Source organism: Tiliqua scincoides, chromosome 3, assembly GCF_035046505.1.
Source record: "Tiliqua scincoides isolate rTilSci1 chromosome 3, rTilSci1.hap2, whole genome shotgun sequence".
Classification (NCBI taxonomy): Eukaryota; Metazoa; Chordata; class Lepidosauria; order Squamata; family Scincidae; genus Tiliqua; species Tiliqua scincoides.
This window is the reverse complement of record NC_089823.1, coordinates 38,588,742-38,609,166: the sequence shown is the minus strand read 5'-3', so window position 1 is coordinate 38,609,166 and position 20,425 is coordinate 38,588,742. Positions and strand designations below refer to the sequence as shown.

Here is a 20,425-nt window from a genome sequence, read left to right as displayed (position 1 = left end):
AACTGGTATTACATATACACCAAAAAGAAGGTAGTTGGCCAACTCTACTAGAATTTATTACTTGTTCCTTGTTTCAGGCAAGTATGTTTGCTCGAGACTCTCTTAATCCTTTTCTTTTCTTCCTTCTGTGTACTGAATGCACCTACACAGCATTTTGCTCTAGCGTGACCCGTATACACCCTTTGAATACACATGGTTTAAGAGGGAAACAACTCAACAAGGCAAACCAGTTTAAAGGGGCTTAATGGAAAGAATGTTCACTCACTGTTTTTAACTGTTCTGTTTCAAGAAAATTTGCTTGACTGACAATTCCAGGCTGTGATGGCTGCTCTGTTTTTAAAAAGAAAAAAAAAATATTCAGAAGACATTGTGGCATTTGGGTGATGCGTTATTTCAATTTTCCGGAGGAAAAAAACACAACATTCAGCTATGTACAATTTACTGTAAAGAAAGTTAGGATTGCTTCACATCTGACGTTTTCTCTACCTTAGATAATCTTTATGAAGGGGAAACCGTGCAAAAATAATCAATTATAATGAGACTCTTATTGGGCTATGTAAAGGAAAGCAAGAGCAGGAATTTTTGGTGATGTTGTGCTAGTGTCAGGTTGATCCGGGACACTGTGCAAGCGTAGAACACCTGGTTTACTGCTACTGAGCTGGGAATGCCACTATTGACAGACGCCACAAAGGAAAAGCAGCACACATGCAACATGAAAATGTGGGAGAGGTACTTGGGCAGTAGAAGAGCCGAAGACACAGGACGTCACACATGTGTGGAAGGAACCACGGCTGAATAGTAGACCATGTGATTTGCATATGGATGAACCAAAGCGAATCATAAGCATTCCCAGTTATAAAAATCTTGAGGCTAGCAAAAAATCTTGAGGCTAGCAAAAAAGACCCTCCAGATTAGGGCAAGACCCCACTGGACTGAATGCAAAACCATTACTTATACCCCAAAGGTCTTTTGGTTACACAACGCTAACTCTGCTGGCGCTGGCACAGTCTAACATCCTTGCTATATTGTAGTTACTGTTCTAATAGGATTGCAACTGATGGCCCGCAAAGGAGGACAAGCTTGCTCCACTTGTGTCATTTACGTGCTTCTGCAGCTATGTTGGAACAACTATTTTCTGCACCATCTCTGCTAGAATGTCTATGAGATTGAGGTGTTAGTCTGATTCAGTCCTATAAAAGTGTGTTACTTCACCTAGTGATTAAACCTGGCTCATCTAATTGTTAACCCTTTAAAAACACAATAGTAACAAATCAAGGAGATGAACTGCACAGTTAGCAGTTTGAAGCTAAAGTATTGTTCCTTGTTTCATCTCACTTTTGACTTGCAACTTTCTGAACAGACTTTACTGTCACTTATTAATGTCAGGGAATGCTTACAATATAAATGAAACTAAAAGAAGTGATGGAAACATACAACATTCTTCTACATAAATTAGTTAACGAGAACAAATCTGAATAATAGATCAACTCCCTTTTCTTTCTGCTATGTTTATTTTTATACCTTTTCTGTCATTTTCCCTGTGTTAGTTGACAATGGGGAAAAAAAAAAACACAGTAGAAAAGCTACCGTATTGTGGACTAGAGATGGCTGAGCTGGCTTTGACTTGCATCATATTGCCTTGGAAATAAGCCAAACTGTTCTTTATAAGAAAAAGAAAAATAGCTTTTGCTTATTTCAGAGGCATTCCCCACCCCAACTGCTTTTTCCTCTCTGTCTCTCTCCCAGTTGCTCCTGATATCATCCCTTCAAGCAAAATGTCCCTGTGTTGGGTAGGGCTATTGCTGCCCCTGCCAGAGACCAGACAGTTAAGTCTGAGGCAAAGGAGTTTGGAAGAATGACTGTGGGTGGATTTCCTGGAAATTCTTCAGCAGCTCTGAATTAAATCTAACCTGAAAAATAATTCTGGCACTTACGGTGTTCTCTTCTTTGAAGCAAGCACTGCAAATGCCTAAAACTTTTTTCTCAGCTGTGAATGTTTTGGGCATCATAGTACTAAGATAAGTACGTGGTGCTTCTGTTCTGTTCTATCTTCAAAGACAATTTTTATTTACTTCAAAGTATTTCTATTCCACCTTTCCTCAAACAAAAAGGGAAGTGTCAAAGTAACCGAGAATGGGATGTCAAATAAGGCCTGCAGGTCAGATGAGGCTCCGGAAACTCTTTATCCATCCTTTGGATATGCTCTCCCAGCACTGTCAGCCACTTCCATCTGCTGGGCTGTGCTGAGGTGTCACTGCTAAAAGGGCAGCACGCATGATGATCCAGCTCTCCCATATCTTGAAAATATGATCAAGATTTCCAACAATTCAACATATCCAGTGGGAAGATCATAGTTATGTTAAAAGATTAAAATCCATGTGGTGAAAAGAGTCCGTTTTGTTCTGTAACTTTTTCAGAACTTCATCAGGGAAAGGGGCCTGGATAGGACACGTTGTTAGAGAGAAAGCCAGAAACAGCAGTAGAAGTTGCTTAGCTGTAGAGCTCCATTTTGCTGACTGCATTCTTAAATTAAACTCAGCCTAATTCACAGTATTCCGTCTCTGCTGGGAACCTCTTCCTTATAAAGCTCTTTAATGTCTGTTCTTTTTTAAGACTGGAAGCCAGGCATTGCTAATATATAGAGCCTCTACTTTTCTGTTGATATTTTGGAAATGTTCAAATATTTCTACAGCTTCTCTGTAAAGTGTTGAGAAATAAAATCTATTATTAGAAAGAACTTGTGTTGCTTTGAAAATTATTTGATGACCTCTTTCTCTTGCATGCTTTGCTATTGCTGATTGATCAGGGTGCAATAGACAGCAGTGCCTCTCATGTTCTGCAAGTCTGGTTTCTATATAATGTTTGGTGGAGTTATGTAGACCCGATTGCACTCACAGGTTATCCTATACTCTCTGGGGTGTCTAGCTGGTGTGTAACCATGTGGATTTTAGCCACATGGATTTTAATCTTTTAACACATTCATGATTTTCCCACCTGGATATGTTGAATTGTTGCTGACCATGAAAACCTACGGCCATATGACCAAGATCGTTGGGAGGGTTAGTATAGACAAAAGAAAATATTTCTTTACTCAGCATGTGGTTGGTCTATGGAACTCCTTGCCACAGGATGTGGTGATGGCATCTGGCCTGGACGCCTTTAAAAGGGGATTGGACAAGTTTCTGGAGGAAAAATCCATTACAGGTTACAAGCCATGATGTGTATGTGCATGTGATGTGTATTTCCTGATTTTAGAAATGGGCTATGTCAGAATGCCAGATGCAAGGAAGGGCAGCAGGATGCAGGTCTCTTGTTATCTGGTGTGCTCCCTGGGGCATTTGGTGGGCCGCTGGGAGGTACAGGAAGCTCGACTAGATGGGCCTATGGCCTGATCCAGTGGGGCTGTTCTTATGTTCTTAAGATATGCTTATTATTTTTTTTTTTTGTCATTTGAGGCTGATGAGTTCCTGAGAGAGAAAAAAGTGCTTATTTCTAGTCATGACCTGCTTAATGACATAACTTCCGGCCTTCAGCAGGCATCATGAATGCTATTTGGAGCTGTGTGCAAAAAAATAAAAAAGGGGGGGGGGTGTTTAAGAAGCTGCAAAAAGGAAATTGAGATGGGACTAACTTTATTTCTTGGGGCGGAAAAGTTCATATACTGGGCATCACAGCAAAAAGGGCCCTCTCCTTCATTCCTGCCAAACAAACCTCTGACAGTCACAGGGCATTCAAGATGGTCTCCTCAGATTATTTCAGGGCAGTCCTGGGGGTAGGGGAATCCTTCAGGATTTGATTTTCAGATAGCCAGCATTTTGGGCAGAGCAATACCAAATGCCAACCGCATCTGTAGATGCAATTAATTCATTTCATGGAGCAAACATATGACATTCCTAAATAAATCCAGAGTTTCTTCTTACTGAAAAACGTAATGTAAATTAATTTAAATGTGAAACTTTTCAGTGACTTATTTCACTTAAATTCAGAAAATTCCAAATGCCCCTGTTTTGTTTTTTTACGAAGTCAGCTAAATTACCCATTCATAGTATTTCTTCACTGTTCCAGTACACTGAATTCCTAATATTACTATTCATGTGTACCATAAAATACATACAATATGAAACAATGTTATGTTAACCTTGAGTTGGCACTTGATAACTTTCCAATAGAGTTGTATAAGCATCTGGCATTTTCCTGACCCTGTAGCACAGCTCTTCCTCACTAAACCAAGGCAGGATATTATTTTATTTTTCCAGTCCCTTGAAAATATTTTATCAGGATGACTGTGATCTTTGAAAACTATTTCTTAAATAGTTTCATCAACTGACAATGAGATTTAAAAAAAAAAAATACCACATGTTACATAATAATGAATAATTACATTTTACCTTGTGAAAACATTAAGGATAAACAGTCTATATCAAGGGCAACAAAATTGTAATGGCTTGAGGGGAAAATATAATCTATCCTTTTACTCAAACAGGATGCAATCCTATACATGCTTATTTAGAACAAGTCCTATTGTATTCAATTAGACTTCTCATTAGACATGCATAGGATTGTGCTGGCAGAATCATAGAATGTACAAGTTGGGAGGGACTTAGAGATCATCTAGCCCACCCCAGCTCAGTTCAAGCAACTGCTACAGCATCCCTGAGAGGTGGTCATCCATGCTTTGCAAACCTGCAATGAGGGACAGCCCATCGGGGGAACCAGAAAGGGGCCATTCCCCTTAAGGCAGTGTTTCTCAAACTGTGGGTCGGGACCCACTAGGTGGGTTGCGAGCCCATTTCAGGTGGGTCCCCATTCATTTCAATATTTTATTTTTAATATATTAGACTTAATGCTACCATGGTATGTGACTGCAATTGGGGAAATGTTACAAACCTGTACTTTTAACAAGCTACTATGTATAAGCTGTTAACAATGACAGTAAATGGGACTTACTCCTGGGTAAGTGCGGGTAGGATTGCAGCCTAGGATTGTTAAAATTTTTTGTTTTATGATATCACTTCTGGTCATGACATCGCTCTCAGTGGGTTCTAACAAATTATCATTCTAAAAAGTGGGTCCCATTGCTAAATGCGTGAGAACCATTGCCTTAAGGGGAGGGGCCCAGGAATGGGTCCCAAAGAGTGTCACAGCAATTGCAGTGCCACAGGGACTGAGGAACACTGCAATGTACCTCAGGGCATCCTGAAGCCTCCTGGAGAATTGTGGAGGCTTGTAGCCCCCTCTGCATAGCTGTACTGAGCTCTGATCTGCTATTGGGGGTCATGTTCAGTTTGCATGATAGCAAACTGTGCAGCTGTGCGGAAGGTCGCAGAGGGGGCTGCAAGTCTCCTCGACCCTCCAGGAGGCTATAGGACGCCCACAGGTATGTTACAATGTACCTGGGTCCCCGCGGCACCATGACTGCTACGGTGCCATCGGGGCCACCTGCCCTGCTCCTGCCCCACCCCTGCAACAACTTACTGTGATCCCAAAGTCTGAGTAGGACTTTGGAAACCACTGAGATAGACTGTTCTAATGCTACACCACTCTTACAGTTAGAAAATTTTTCCTCTTCCCTAACCTAAATCAGCTTCCCTGTAGTTTCAACCCATTGGTTTTAGTCCTACATTTAGGAGTTTTTGAAGAAAAGCAGCTTCAGACACAGGCTTATCAGTGCTTGCTGTCAGATCCAAAGCGCCACCGTAATATTTGAAGGAAAATCCATATAAATTACATGCGCGATGTCCACTAGGATTACATACCTTCCGCATTCAAGTTCCGTTTCAAATGTTAGCATGACAAAAGAGCTGTTGAGTGTGAACCAAAGGTTTCCCTGCCATCTAATGCAAGGAATTCTTCAACTGCAGGACTACGTATAAGCAATAATGTTTTGAGCTGTTATAGTTCTTTGTCATGGCAGTCCAGAAACAATTAGAAGAACTGGTGTAGCAACAGCTACATATGCAAATCTAACAAAATCAGTATGAAGTAATAGGCACCTTTCAAGAAGCACAAAATTTAAATTCTTAATTATTCTAACTTTGCTATATGGCTGCAAGATCTGAACTCTTGCAAGATCTGTTGAACATGATCAACAGAAAATAGACAGTTTTGCCACCTGCGGCCTACATAAAATAATGAAAGTTAGGTGATGGCAACATTGGAGAAATAAAAATGTATGGACCCAAGCAAATGAGAAACCACCTTTAGTGCAGGTTTTAAGATCTAGGTTGCGTATGGACAATTCTTGCTTAGTCAAGCAAACACATAATGCCAAAAGCACTGGGAAAAGACCAAGAGGAAGACCAAAGAAAAGATGGTTTAATAACATCCTAGATGATTTGAAATTTGCAAAATGTGGTTCAACAACTGCCACACAACTTTGTCAAGATTGCACGGAATGGCTTAATATAATTGAGGACGCCGCTATGTTGATTCATTTTATAACATGCCGGTTGACAATATGCAGAGAGAGAGAGGGAGGGAGGGAGGGAGGGAGAGAGAGAGAGAGAGAGAGTATACTCTGCACTTACTGAACACTTTGACTATTGTAGGCTCTTCAAATACATTGTCCTCCGTTACAAGCATGCATACAAATCTCTTTTCGTCACCAATTCTTGCATTACTTATCGATAGAGTATAATTTTCTGAGAGACTCAACCGATCTTTGTATTCTGGCACATCATCATATTGTATATTTTTTTTGGTGGCAGATCTGAAGGCAATGAACACTGGAGCCTTGTTTGCAATTTCCTAGAATAAAAGAGAAAAGACATGTACCAAGGTCTAGGATTAGCAGTGTGACCCATTGAATACTTTCATTAAATGTATACAATATAAATTACTGACATGATTAACCCATTTTTGCCCAGCCCATAGGTGCACACATTTGGGCCCTGTTGCATATGTGCAACATTGGGCAGAAATGGCTTTTAAATTTTTAAAAGGCAGTCTGTGAACCACTCACTCAGCTGCAGTACAGCCATGACTAAACTCTGTTAACTCCATTTTGAAGGACTGGGTATTCTGCAAAATACCATGATGCGTATTCAGAATGGCAAGAATTGAGATTTCTGGCTATTTCATGCATCTTTGAAGAAGTCTTATGGAACTGTCATTCCAAGGTAAAACATGCAAAATGTGTATACAGCCAGTGGCATAGCTAAAGGGGATGCAAAGCACTAAGTTTTGCAGGGAGCCTCATTGCAGTGTGCAAGCGGCCCCTCCCCCTTCCCTTTGGAGCCATTCTGGGTGGGGGAGCAAAATGGAGGTGAATGCAGTTTTAATCTGTAAGTATATACAAAATTGCTTGTCAAGGACATTAAAACAGAGCATATAATTTAATCAAGTATAATTGCCTACTTTCTATTAAATTAGTTTTATTTCCTTATTGTGGAAGCATCAGAGATCTTTGCTCATTATATATCTAATAACTATTTGTTTCTCTGGATAGTCTGTAAAACATTTTTACATATGCTTCTGGCATGACTTGTTACTTAATTTAATTGGCAAGTTTTTCCTAAGTGTAATTTTTAATACTTAGTAAAAGGTTTCTAGACCATGACAATGTACAAATTAAGAATGGCGTCATTTAAAAGTGATCAAAAGCAGCTGAAAGAACAAATTTAAGACATCATGAATATTCAGTGGTCCAAGTCAAGACACCATCTTGCCTTATTAGCCCTTCCTTAATATCTGGGGCCAATGCAACTAGTTATAAATCAAATGACAAATTTGAAAATTAAAACTAACTTAAACTATCAGATTGCTTAGTCCCCAGAACTACTGTGCAATTCATATGATATGACACAGAAATGAAGCCCCGTTTGCCCTTTGTGCAAGTGAAAGAATTAATTCCACGCAAATGCTGTAGCAGAAACAGCCACTGGCATGGCTGTGGAGTCCTGGTTCTTCTCCTTTTACAACAAAGCTGTGCCATGTAAGGGACTTTAGGGAGCGGTACAGCAGAAACGAGGGCTCGTTTCACATTCCAACAGATCTAGAGACAATAACTGTTCTTCACGTCAACCCACAGGATCAGATTGCACGAAAATCTGAAAAATCATGTAGCAAGCTTGCAAGTTCATTTCAATGGCAGAGGCAAATTCATTTCAAAGGCAGAATCCACAAGTCTTCTTTGAGCACTGTAAAAACTAAGTATTTTATTAAAAACTAATTTTTTTAAACAGCCAGTCTAGGATTTGTTTCAAAATAAACACAACAAAGAGTCTTGTACCACCATAAAGGCTAATACATTTATTACACCATAAGCTTTTGTGGAGTAGATTCCACTTCATCTGGTACACTCTAGTTCAGGGGTGCCCAAACCCTGGCCCGGGGCCCACTTGTGGCCCTCGGGGGCTCCCAATAAGGCCCTTGGGGAGCCCCCTGTCTCCAATGAGCCTCTGGCCCTCCAGAGACTTGCTGGAGCCCGTGCTGGCCCAATGCAACTGCTCTCAGCAAGAGGACGACTGTTCAACCTCTCACCTGAGCTGTGGGATGAGGGCTCCATCTGCTACTTGCTGTTTCACATCTGTGATGCAGCAGTGGCAGTGAAGGAAAGGCTGGCCTTGCTTTGTGCATGGCCTTTTATAGGCCTTGAGCTATTGCAAGACCTTCATTCATTCATATAAATTCCATCTCTAATATATTCATTTATGTAAATTTATTCAAGTTTTAAAATGTAAATTAATTCTTTTTTTCCCCAGCCCCTGACAGTGTCAGAGAGATGATGTGGCCCTCCTGCCAAAATGTTTGGACACCCCTGCTCTAGTCCATGAAAGCACAAGTTCCAGAATAATTTGGTTAGTCTTTAGGGCACCCAAAGATACATTATTTTTGCAGCCCCAGACCAACACCGTTATCCCATTCTCAAAGGAAAAAAGACAACCATGATTATTTCTAACAACTCTATTACATACATTATTATTACATACATAACATTACTGAAGAAATAGATTAAAATCACTGGAATGAAACACATCAATTGGGCCTTTGAAATAGCTGTTCTTGATGGTTCTGTTTCCTGTTAATTAAACACAGGAAGAAGTAGCCCCTTACGTGTATGAGAAACCATTTCCCAGGGTCACAGTGCGTCCACATTTTCCAGCCACAGTGTCTGATCTTTCTCCAAGGGGTTCAAGGTTGCACACCCAGGGTTTATCCCATTTTATACTCACCTAAAAGACAGGTGAGTGACAGGTCCAGGGATATGACGTAGCAGGGATATGAACCATGTCTCCTTAGTCCAAATCAACAGCTTTCCAGTGGACGATGCTAGGACTCAACACTGGATTCAACTGCCATTTTTTTCCTGATTTTTCTCCTCACTTCAGCCTTACTGTTGAACCTCATCCCCTCCTCTTGGCCTTGTCCTGGAGTTTATTTCTCCCTGTCTTCAGCCTCTGTTTATTATCCTGGTCTGAGCTCCTGAATTTTGACCACTTTGCTATATTAACAAAAATTGTGCATTAAAGCTCAGCTTGGCCTTCTGCTTCCCAAGCCTCTGTATGCTCTGCCCTGGACCTCTTCACGTCAACAGACACCACTGACCACAATCTTTTAGAGATCATATAGAAATTTCTTCCATTCTGTGCTGCCGAGCAGGAGATGAACCATAACTGTCAGCTTTGCTAAAAGCATATAGAGTTGTAGCGTGCTCAACAAATAATGAGCTATGAGCATCCAGACCATCTTCCTGCGGTGTCTGAACCAGGTTTCCTTTGTATACTCCATGCACTCTCAGACGCAAAACGCAATACAGTCACTGAGTTCATGGATTTGTTTTACATAACCATAAAAGCCACAAAATACAGCAGCGGGTGAAACAGCATAAGCAGAGAAAACATGTTTTTCACCACAATGAATCATTTTGTATAGGAAAGGCACAGTACGTGTGCCAGGTTGCTAGGTATCTAGGGGCAAAGTCCCTGCCTGTCACAAAGCACCACACTAGGGGCACTACTGCGACCACAAGCACTGACTGCCTGGTGGGCATGGGCCTTTGGCCAACTGTGGATCAGGACAACCCCTGATATGACCTCATTTTATACTTTTAGTATCCTCTTTTAAAATGATGAACCAAGCAATGAAGGTTCTTTTACAGTAAAACTTGTCAGGAAAGAAGACAAGCCACAAGATGGATTCTAAACAAACAATAACCATCTAGAATAGCAGCACTTCTACAACTAGCACCACTGTCTACTCAGAAATAAATCCCATTGTATTGAATGAGGCTTCCTTGCAGGAAAGTGTGTATAGGATTGCAGTCTCACTGTGTCCTTCTGGACAGAGCATCCCCCATGGTAGGAAAAGCAACATAATACTTAAAACTTGCCATTACACACTTACACTAAAGTATGCTAAAATGCGCCAGATACTTAACACACTTCAGCCCCCAAATGCTACAATTTCTTATTACACATTTGAAGCATATGTTCAATTGCACTGAACAGAAGAACACGTTCATTCAATTCATAAGCATAGAAATAGAAGCAATTTACGAAGTTATACTTACATATTTCCATTTTCCAAACATCAGATCATCAGGAACTTCTATACGACAAGGCAAAATAATAGTGTCTCCATAAACTGTGTTTACTGTGTTCAATCCAAGGCCTGTTAAAAAGAAAGTGAAAGAAATATGCACTCAATTGTGTTTGGAATGTGTAGGTCTGTTATTGTTTTGTCAATGATAGATTTTTTTAAACTAGCATATTTATATTTGGGATCCCTATCAAATATATTTCATTTGACAGCCCAGTCCAAACCAACTTTCCAGTGCCAATGCAACCATGCCAGTAGGGTGAGTGCAGTATTCTGGGGTAGGGGCAGTCATGGAGGCCTCTTCCAGGTAAGGGAACGTTTGTTCAGTGGTGTCACAATAGGTGTGCAGCTGTGTGGACTGCACAGGTGACACCCTCAGAAGGGGGTGACATTACACTGCCCAAGCTTCTGTTCAGTGATGTTTGGCCCATTCCAGTCTAGCTGCCCCGTTCTCTCACCTACAATGGTGTTTTTGCAGCTCACCAGCAAGAACATGAAGCTACTGGGCCCAGAGCGAGACAAAGTTTGCCAAATGGAGGTGGTCTGCAGGTCGGGTTTTTGCATGTAATGCAATGTGATTGTTCAGAAGATTGATGGTGACGTGATTACGTCGTTATGTCACACACCCCCCTCCCCCCTAATTTCCAGGATGTTGATTTCTATGTGAACATTTCAAAAGAATCTGATGAACTTTGTTTACACCCTTATGCCAGGAATAATTTTAGGAAAACACTAGGGTATAGTGACCATCACACATTTAGCAATATAGAAACAGTACATTTAGTCCCAGTACTAGAAACCAATTTTGGCCTGCTTAAACCTTCCCCACAGTGTTCACCTTCATTTGTATTTCTCCTACAAAGTCACTGTCAAACCTCTGACTGCTTCTGTGGCTACATTCAGAGTGCATTATAATTAACAGAATGGCATGAAATATACTGAAGAATATTATAGCTTGAAATTCTTCCAAGACGGCAAAGTGGCAGAATACAAATATGTTAGAGTAGTGAGATAAATACAACATATATTTATCAGTGAATGGAGTTATCAATTCACCATGATGCAGAATTCTCCAATCACAGAAAGGCCCAAAGGAGCAAGGAAAAGAATCAGAATATGACAGATTTTGTATTGTACTTGACAGGTTCCAGAATAAATCTCTTACTTTTTATCGCAATCAAAGGAGCATGTGCAGTCAAACATGCTTCTTGAATATAGGGTAGGACATAAGTTAAGAACTCAAAGAAGCAATAAAGGAAAGTCTACAGATGGAGTCTTGCTCCAGTCCATTAACTCTTTTAAGAGTCATATTACTGCAACAGAAGTATTAGAGTGGCCTAGGTAGTTATTAAGAGGAACAAAGTAACATTGGGAAAATATGCATTAGGATTGCAAATGTGAAAGCATCACTTTTGCTAGCTCTAGTTTTAAAACCCTTATCTACTATCAGCCAAGTAAATACAACTAACAATAACAATACTAAGAATAGTGATTAACAATAGCAAAACAAAGTGACTAAGAGTAACATTTTTTTGCCCCAGGAGGCACCCCAAGCTTTGCCATTTTAATTTGTTTCGAATTTGCATTGTGATAGAATATGAAGTTCACGGTTTGTTTTGTCTGAATGCAATAAGGGGGGATGTGTCCACAGTTTCAGTTAACTGTGGATGTGGCTGGGCTCCCCGCAGGGTCTTCTGAGCCCCACCGAGGCCATGTACGTCTGCCCATGTCCTCTGCAGGCTTCAGAATGGCTGTTTAGGCCAAAACAGCCACTTTTGATTTTTTCCATAAAACTGGGAGTGATAAAAGGCATTAGGGGGGGCAGGGAACTGGCCAGCATCTCTCATATCTGCGGTTTTAGCTAAGCATGGGGGCTTTAGGAACAGAACCCCATGGATACCGGGGCATGCCTGGACAGTCTTCATAAAATGACTAGTATGTAGAAGCTTGTGCACTTTGCAGGAAAAGCTAATTGCTTAATTCGGCTTAACCTCCTCTTCAACATTTGGCAACCCTTACTTCTTACATCCATGCAAATAAAGACAGCTAAATATTTGATGTTTTCTACCCTCTGAAAGTGCTTTTGGGGTCAGGCGGAGATTTTCTCTCACTTACACAGTTCTGAAAATTTTTTTTAAAAAAAATGGCAGTTGAATTACCGCCTAACGAAAGAGATGCATTGAGAAGACAAGATTCTGCAATGCTTTAGCCACTGCAGCTGAGTGAATACATGGATGTTTACAGCCTATGAATTATGTTAGATAGAGTGGAGAAGTGGTTCTAATTTGTGTTGCTGATTGTATGGATAGACCTGGGAAAAGTATCCACTGTTGGCATCCTTCAGTCTTGGAAAACTCTGGTATTGCACTCTGAATGGTGGTTCTGGAACAGAGTGTCCTCTCCAGTGCGCAAAGCCTGGGTAAAGTAGATATGGAGGATAGACTGTTTTCCATGCAGCAAACCCCCCATCCCTCCACATCACTAAAATGGTCCAATAGAAAGGCAGAAGCCAATACGGTTGGTTCCAGCAGCGTCGCAGGAGTTGCCAGAACATGACTGTGTTCAGCCATGAACTGCCTCAGGGACTCTGGCTCTGGATTTTGCCTCAAGGTTGACTCCTGAAGCCTTTTCTACAACTGGATATAGCCACAAGGCAGTGGAGGTTTGGGATCAGAGTTTTCCTTCTCTCAGATGAGCTGCCTTCCCAGGCTAACAAGTCCCATCTACCCGGTGGCTGTTTAGTCGCCTCTTACGACAAGTACAGCCAAACAGAGGGCCAATTCTTATCCCTAGCCCCCAGGGGAAGTATGGGGTATGAAGTATCCACTGTGCCCAGAATTATTCAGTGGTGTTGTGACCCAACCCACCTCTAGATAGCATGAGAGAAAGAAGGTTGCAGAAGGTACACTTGCTAACTGAAGAAATGAATATAGCATACGGGACAGAGGAAAGTCAGAGGAAAATCAGCAGTGCATAACAATCGCAGGCAGTGAATCTTTGTGCAAGGGTGGGGAGTTACAAATACACAGAAGTTTCCCTGTTTTCATCTGTGAACAAATATCAGAGGAATGACACTGTGGAAAGCCTGAGGCTATGTTCTAGTATAATTGCTACTGCAGACTTCCATTTTACTAGAATTTGTTTCACCCACGGCAAATGATCACAAATTTTCTCCAGCATGCATCCAATGGAAATATATAGTCACAAAATAAACTACATGCTTTAAATTGCATCTAGAGCTGAAATTCCATTTGTTAAAGCTGTTTTATCATTTAAAGTTTGCATCACTTAGTCCACTAGATGGTGCTAAAGAAATGTAAATTTTTAAGTTGCATAAGGAATCTGTATCTGAGTGAAAAGGTTAATGAAGAACAGAACTCCCCCCACTCCCCCCCCAAAAAAAACCCCACAGAGGGGTTTCCCCAACAGAGCCTTTTCCCCAACACCCATAAACTCAATTGTGAAAAAGCAGGAAGAAGAATGACATTTCAATTTTGCAGCTGAAATCTTTGTTAGTTTCTAACACAGTGCCAGGAAAATCCTCTTTTAAGTTGTTTCCCTTTGAATAAAACCACAGTAAAATCTTGATGTTCTATGGAAAAAAACGAACTTTAAAAAAGCCAAGAAATTTGAATATTTTCACTAGGTAAAACTCTGGTCAATGGCAGGCAGATCACCCCTTTGCATCTGAAAAAGGGAGGTTGTTTGCTCTTCTGCTAATGTACACTAAATGTCATCATGAAAAATACTGTCCCCATGGGAGTTTCATTGTTGATCTTATCCCTTTACTTTCTAACAATACCTGTTAACCCCTCCAAGTTGCTATGGCAACAAGTGTACACTACCAAACAGTCAATATGCAGCTTCAGGAATGTGAATGAAACTGCTTTTGGACAAGGAGGAGGCAGACTACATCCAGGCTACATGAACACCAGTCCACAAGAAAAAAAATTTTACTTTGATTTTGGAGAAACACTTCAACAGCAAAGTAACACAACTTGAAAACAAATATAAATGTTTTGTATGTTTTCTGTTTCTGCTTCCATTGAAACCAGCAATTTTCAACCAGTGTGCTGTGAAATATTGGTGTGCTTGCAAATTGTCCTCAAGTGTGCAAAGGGAGCTCAGGGGAGGGTAATTTATGAGTAGGGCCTTTGGGGATGTGTGCCCTCCCACTGGTAGCACGGTGTGCCTTGTCAATGGTCCAAAAAAGGATGGTGAGCCCTGAAAAGATTTATTTACTAAATTTCTACCCTGTTTTATCTCCCCAAAGGGCATTCAAAATAGCTTCCAACATAAAATCACAATAAAAAAACATAAATATTAGAATCTTCTTAAAAACAAGGCAGCATTAAAACGTCACACTAAAAGACAAAGATATAGCACCTTCTTAGTGTGCCATGAGATTAAAAAGGTAAAAAAGATTAAAAATGCCAGATGCAAGGGAGGGCACCAAAATGTGGGTCTCTTATTGTCTTGTGTGTTTCCTGAGGCTTTTGATGGGCCACTGTGAGATATAGGAATTTGGATGAGATAGGCCTATGGCCTGATCCAGCAGGGCTCATGTTCTTAGGTTGAAACTCTCTGATTTAAACACAACCGGTTTGCTAGGCTAGTGTATACATGGCTATCCAAAGAGATAAACACAAAAAGGAATCTTTTGGCATTTTAAAGACTAGCAAATATATTGTGGAATGAGCTTTTGCAGAGTATAGCTCAGTTAGAGCCCGATCCTATGCTCTGCACACCATCTTACCGCCTGCACGCACTGTTGTAAACATGCCATAAGGCATGTTTGCAAGCCCTAACACTGGGCGAGTGCCTGTGCTAGCCCAGCGCTGGCTGGCACCAGGCTAGTGCTTGGCAGGCGCCTGGTCTCCACCACTCAGCAGTCGCAGTGGAGAAGAAAGCGGGGGCATGGGGAAGGCAGGGAGGAGGCGCTCCGGAGAGGGGGGAGGCAGGCGGAGGCACAACAGCCAAAGCACCCCTGACAACTCAGAGTGTAACTATTAGCTTGCAAAACACACTACCTATTAACACTGTCCACTGTAAGCGGCAATTGAGATCCCAGGCAGCATCTCTCAGAGCACTGGAGCTCGGCAGTGGTGACATCGCTGCCTCTACACAGCCAACGTAGAGCTCGGCCAGAAGGAGGTACAGGGAACACAGCCTATCAAAGTGTGCTGAGATTTGGACTAAGCTGCATGGCACTGTCTTGCAACTTCTGCTTGCACTGTTCCACTGCCAGAAGATTGGGCTGACATAAGTAAAACGTTTATTCTTGAAGAGTGTGGGAAGACAATACAATGGAAAAGTGGCTGCTGGAGTGGAGTCAAGGTTGTGTCATCATCTTTCCTGTTTGAGCATCAGACTGTACTTCAGTGGAGGAAAAAAATCTTTCCCAGGTCAAAGAATCTTGTGGGCCAATTTTGCGTCAAGTGCATCATACACTCAGCAAACATGAAACAAGATAGACCAGGGGTGTCAAACTCATTTCATATGAGGGCCGAATAGCATTCATGATGCCTGCTGAGGGCCAAAAGTGATGTCATTAGGCAAGAAGTAATGTCATAAAAACAGGTCATGACCAAAAATAAGCACTTTTTCTCACTTGGGAACTCATTAGCTGCAAATGACAGAAGAGAAAATATACATATCTTGATCATATTCAAGATATGGGAGAGCTCAATTTTCAAGTGGGCTGCCCTTTCAGCAGTAACACCTCAGCATGGCTCAACAGCTGAGAGCCTGAGGGCTGTATAAAAAGCTTCTGCGGGTCGCATCTTGCCCCCGGGCCTTATGTTTGACAACCCTGAGAAAGACCATTCACCTGGATATGTATTTTATGGCGGGTTGATCTGTAACCATCAACCCTGATGGTTGCAAAAAGTGTTGCTACTGTCTAAGAGCATTATCAAAGACCCCAACTCAAAAAGAGCCTCCATAAGAAGTATAAAATAAGAGAGTAGGGCCAAAGTAAGGGTACTTTCCAGCAGTATACGGCATCTAAGAATTTTAGGACAGGGAACAGCACAATTATGTATTTATTCATAAACATGTGAAAAGAATTGCAAAAAGAAAATTGAATGTTGTACAGGTAATTTAATTCTTCTATTTTGTCCCCCTTCAAAAATGACCTTTACCATTTGATTGCCATCTTACAAAAAAACAGAGTGAAATGTACTTCATAAGATCAGCCCCCAGGGCAACTTCTTATTTGAGTGATTACATGGTAAGGATAACTACAATCTTTCTAGGGTAAAATGAAAAGCTGATTCTGCTTAAAATAATCCCACTACTGTCACTTATATAGCAAAATGTAGAGCACTTTGCAAATTTTCACTGTGTTTACCTCATAGAAACCCTGAAAGGTATTTTTGCTACCAATTCCATTTCGTTGTTGGGTTACCAAGTCATTATTACAATATTTATATACTACTTTTCTATTTAAAAAGTTCAGAAATGCCACCATTTTATGCATGTTTACTCAGACATAAGTCTCACTGTGCTCAATGGGACTTAGCCCTTTGAAAGTGTGTGCAAGATTGAAGCCAAAGTGGATTACCTGGCAATAAATAAATAGTTACCAGTTCCAAAGGTCTCACAATCTTAAAAAGCAGTAGCAATTGGATAATGGCTACACAACAAATCCAGGTAGGCTTGATTCTTGTAACCTCTTATTTGAGATACTGAGCCTTTAGTTTCACAGATAACTGTAACTAAAAATATTATTCAAAAAGACAACATTTGGAGAAAAAAAGAAAAACAAGAAGTGATTATTTTACATGGCAGGCAATGCTAGTCTAATGTTCTTCAAAGAGAAGCATGGTTGAACAAGAGTTGTTAATTGGATTACAAATTATTCATTCTTGCTGGAAGGAATGGGTTACACCTCCCTTTGGAACAAAGCAGAAAAAAAGAGTGGCAAAACATTTTTTTTAGCCAACTGTTGAAAAGCCAAAGAAGCTAGGCTGCAAAGTAGCTTTTCATTTCCCTTACCATTGCGCCAGCAGGACCCTTCTGATAGAGCAGATAAGTGATTTTCAAACTTTCCATCCCACGGCACACTGATAAGGTAGTAAAATTGTTAAGGCACAATTGTCAAGGCTTTAGGGGGATTTGTAGCTGCTATGGGTGATGGTCCTGTAGATACTTTAGACCTGCGGTTTTCAAACTTTCAGGGAGTTTGAGGACCACAGTAAGTCCTTGCAGGGGAGGGAGGTAGTGGGGCGGGGGGAAGGCAGCGACGTGACCCCCAGGATTGCATCATTAAGAAGAGCTGCAGGAACTGGGATGCACTCACCAGTCCCTGCAACAGTCTTCCTGGGGTGCGGGGAAACTTGCGCAAGCATCTGTAGGGTTCCCCAACCTTCTAAAAGTGAAAGCAGAGCGATCGCGCTCCACTTCTGGTTTTCCGCGCAGGGCTCCCCACAACCCAGGAAGGCTGCTGCAGGGACTGGTTAGTGCACCCCATTCCCTGCAGCTCCCTAGGGATCACGTCGCTGCCTTCCCCCTGCCCCCACCCCTTAAGGGGGCAGAGGCCAGGGCTGTCAGGCTAGGGCGTTGCAATGTCCCAGTTTGAATAGCTCTGCTTTAGTCAATGTCTAGAATCAGGGAATGACTAAGGTAGTAAATATGTTTGCTCCCAAGTATCCTCCTCAAGTGCAAAGCCAGAATGATTCCAGGCTTTCCAAGTAGTCCCTGGCTATGAAGAGTATGGGAAGACAACTAGAGATATATTGATGGAAAACATGCCAAGTCGGACAAAAACACAGGTTTCAGCCCATTTAGGGGACTGTTCCTTGACAATAGTAGCAGTTAAAAAGATACATATTTGCTGCCACCAAGAGTTATTAAGGAATTGAAGAATGAAGTTGCAGACCTCTTGACTAAGGTATGCAACTTGTCCCTCAAAACGGCCATGGTGCCAGAAGATTGGAGGATAGCAAATGTCACGCCTATTTTTAAAAAGGGAAAGAGGGGGGACCCGGGAAACTATAGGCCGGTCAGCCTAACATCCATACCGGGTAAGATAGTGGAATGCCTCATCAAAGATAGGATCTCAAAACACATAGGCGAACAGGCCTTGCTGAGGGAGAGTCAGCATGGCTTCTGTAAGGGTAAGTCTTGCCTCACGAACTTTATAGAATTCTTTGAAAAGGTCAACAGGCATGTGGATGCGGGAGAACCCGTGGACATTATATATCTGGACTTTCAGAAGGCATTTGACACGGTCCCTCACCAAAGGCTACTGAAAAAACTCCACAGTCAGGGAATTAGAGGACAGGTCCTCTCGTGGATTGAGAACTGGTTGGAGGCCAGGAAGCAGAGAGTGGGTGTCAATGGGCAATTTTCACAATGGAGAGAGGTGAAAAGCGGTGTGTCCCAAGGATCTGTCCTGGGACCGGTGCTTTTCAACCTCTTCATAAATGACCTGGAGACAGAGTTGAGCAGTAAAGTGGCTAAGTTTGCAGACGACACCAAACTTTTCCGAGTGGTGAAGACCAGAAGTGATTGTGAGGAGCTCCAGAAGGATCTCTCCAGACTGGCAGAATGGGCAGCAAAATGGCAGATGCGCTTCAATGTCAGTAAGTGTAAAGTCATGCACATTAAAGCAAAAAATAAAAACTTCACATATAGGCTAATGGGTTCTGAGCTGTCTGTGACAGATCAGGAGAGAGATCTTGGGGTGGTGGTGGACAGGTCGATGAAAGTGTCGACCCAATGTGCGGCGGCAGTGAAGAAGGCCAATTCTATGCTTGGGATCATTAGGAAGGGTATTGAGAACAAAACGGCTAGTATTATAATGCCGTTGTACAAATCGATGGTAAGGCCACACCTGGCATATTGTGTCCAGTTCTGGTCGCCGCATCTCAAAAAAGACATAGTGGAAATGGAAAAGGTGCAAAAGAGAGCGACTAAGATGATTACGGGGCTGGGGTACCTTCCTTATGAGGAAAGGCTATGACGTTTGGGCCTCTTCAGCCTAGAAAAGAGACGCCTGAGGGGGGACATGATTGAGACATACAAAATTATGCAGGGGATGGACAGAGTGGATAGGGAGATGCTCTTTACACTCTCACATAATACCAGAACCAGGGGACATCCACTAAAATTGAGTGTTGGGCGGGTTAGGACAGACAAAAGAAAATATTTCTTTACTCAGCGTGTGGTCGGTCTGTGGAACTCCTTGCCACAGGATGTGGTGCTGGCATCTAGCCTGGACGCCTTTAAAAGGGGATTGGACAAGTTTCTGGAGGAAAAATCCATTATGGGGTACAAGCCATGATGTGTATGCGCAACCTCCTGATTTTAGAAATGGGTTATGTCAGAATGCCAGATGCAAGGGAGGGCACCAGGATGAGGTCTCTTGTTATCTGGTGTGCTCCCTGGGGCATTTGGTGGGCCGCTGTGAGATACAGGAAGCTGGACTAGATGGGCCTATGGCCTGATCCAGTGGGGCTGTTCTTATGTTCTTATTTACAGAGAGCTGGCTGTTGGGGTCAAGTGAATCTGGACCAATCTGAATACACTTTTTAAATTTAAAAAAAAATTGTTGCAATTGTCTGTTTGTGAGATGGATTTCAGAGGACCCTTTGATGTAGGGCTACACCCCTGCAGGGGAGGAGGAGGGACATATAGTGACAAAGGGCACTCGATCATGGTGCCTCATATTTGGAAAGCTTCTCTGGCACCACATTAGATGGCTTCATGGTGCAAATACGTCTTGCTTGCCCAGGTATTCCAGCATGTTGCCCAGCTGGTTTTAATTTTGTTTTATGCTTCTGCTCGATGTATCCCTCTGGTTATAGTCTGTCACTTCTGTGAAGTTATTGATGTTATGTTTATAACTTTATTTATTTGTTGGTTTAACTGTACTCTGTCC

At 41.8% G+C, this 20,425-nt stretch overlaps 1 protein-coding gene across 2 annotated transcripts in view; it reads right to left on the bottom strand.

Annotated features, from left to right (window-relative positions):
- The window catches only part of ALCAM (activated leukocyte cell adhesion molecule), a 174,629-nt gene that overhangs the window by 50,453 nt on the left and 103,751 nt on the right, over window positions 1-20,425 (bottom strand). For both annotated transcript variants that reach the window (XM_066619881.1, XM_066619880.1), the window contains exons 2-4: window positions 10,511-10,611; window positions 6,528-6,747; window positions 266-330 (exon numbers count right to left, since the gene is read on the bottom strand). In XM_066619881.1, the coding sequence (XP_066475978.1) occupies window positions 266-330; window positions 6,528-6,747; window positions 10,511-10,611 (386 nt within the window). The remainder of the gene's footprint in view (window positions 1-265; window positions 331-6,527; window positions 6,748-10,510; window positions 10,612-20,425) is intronic.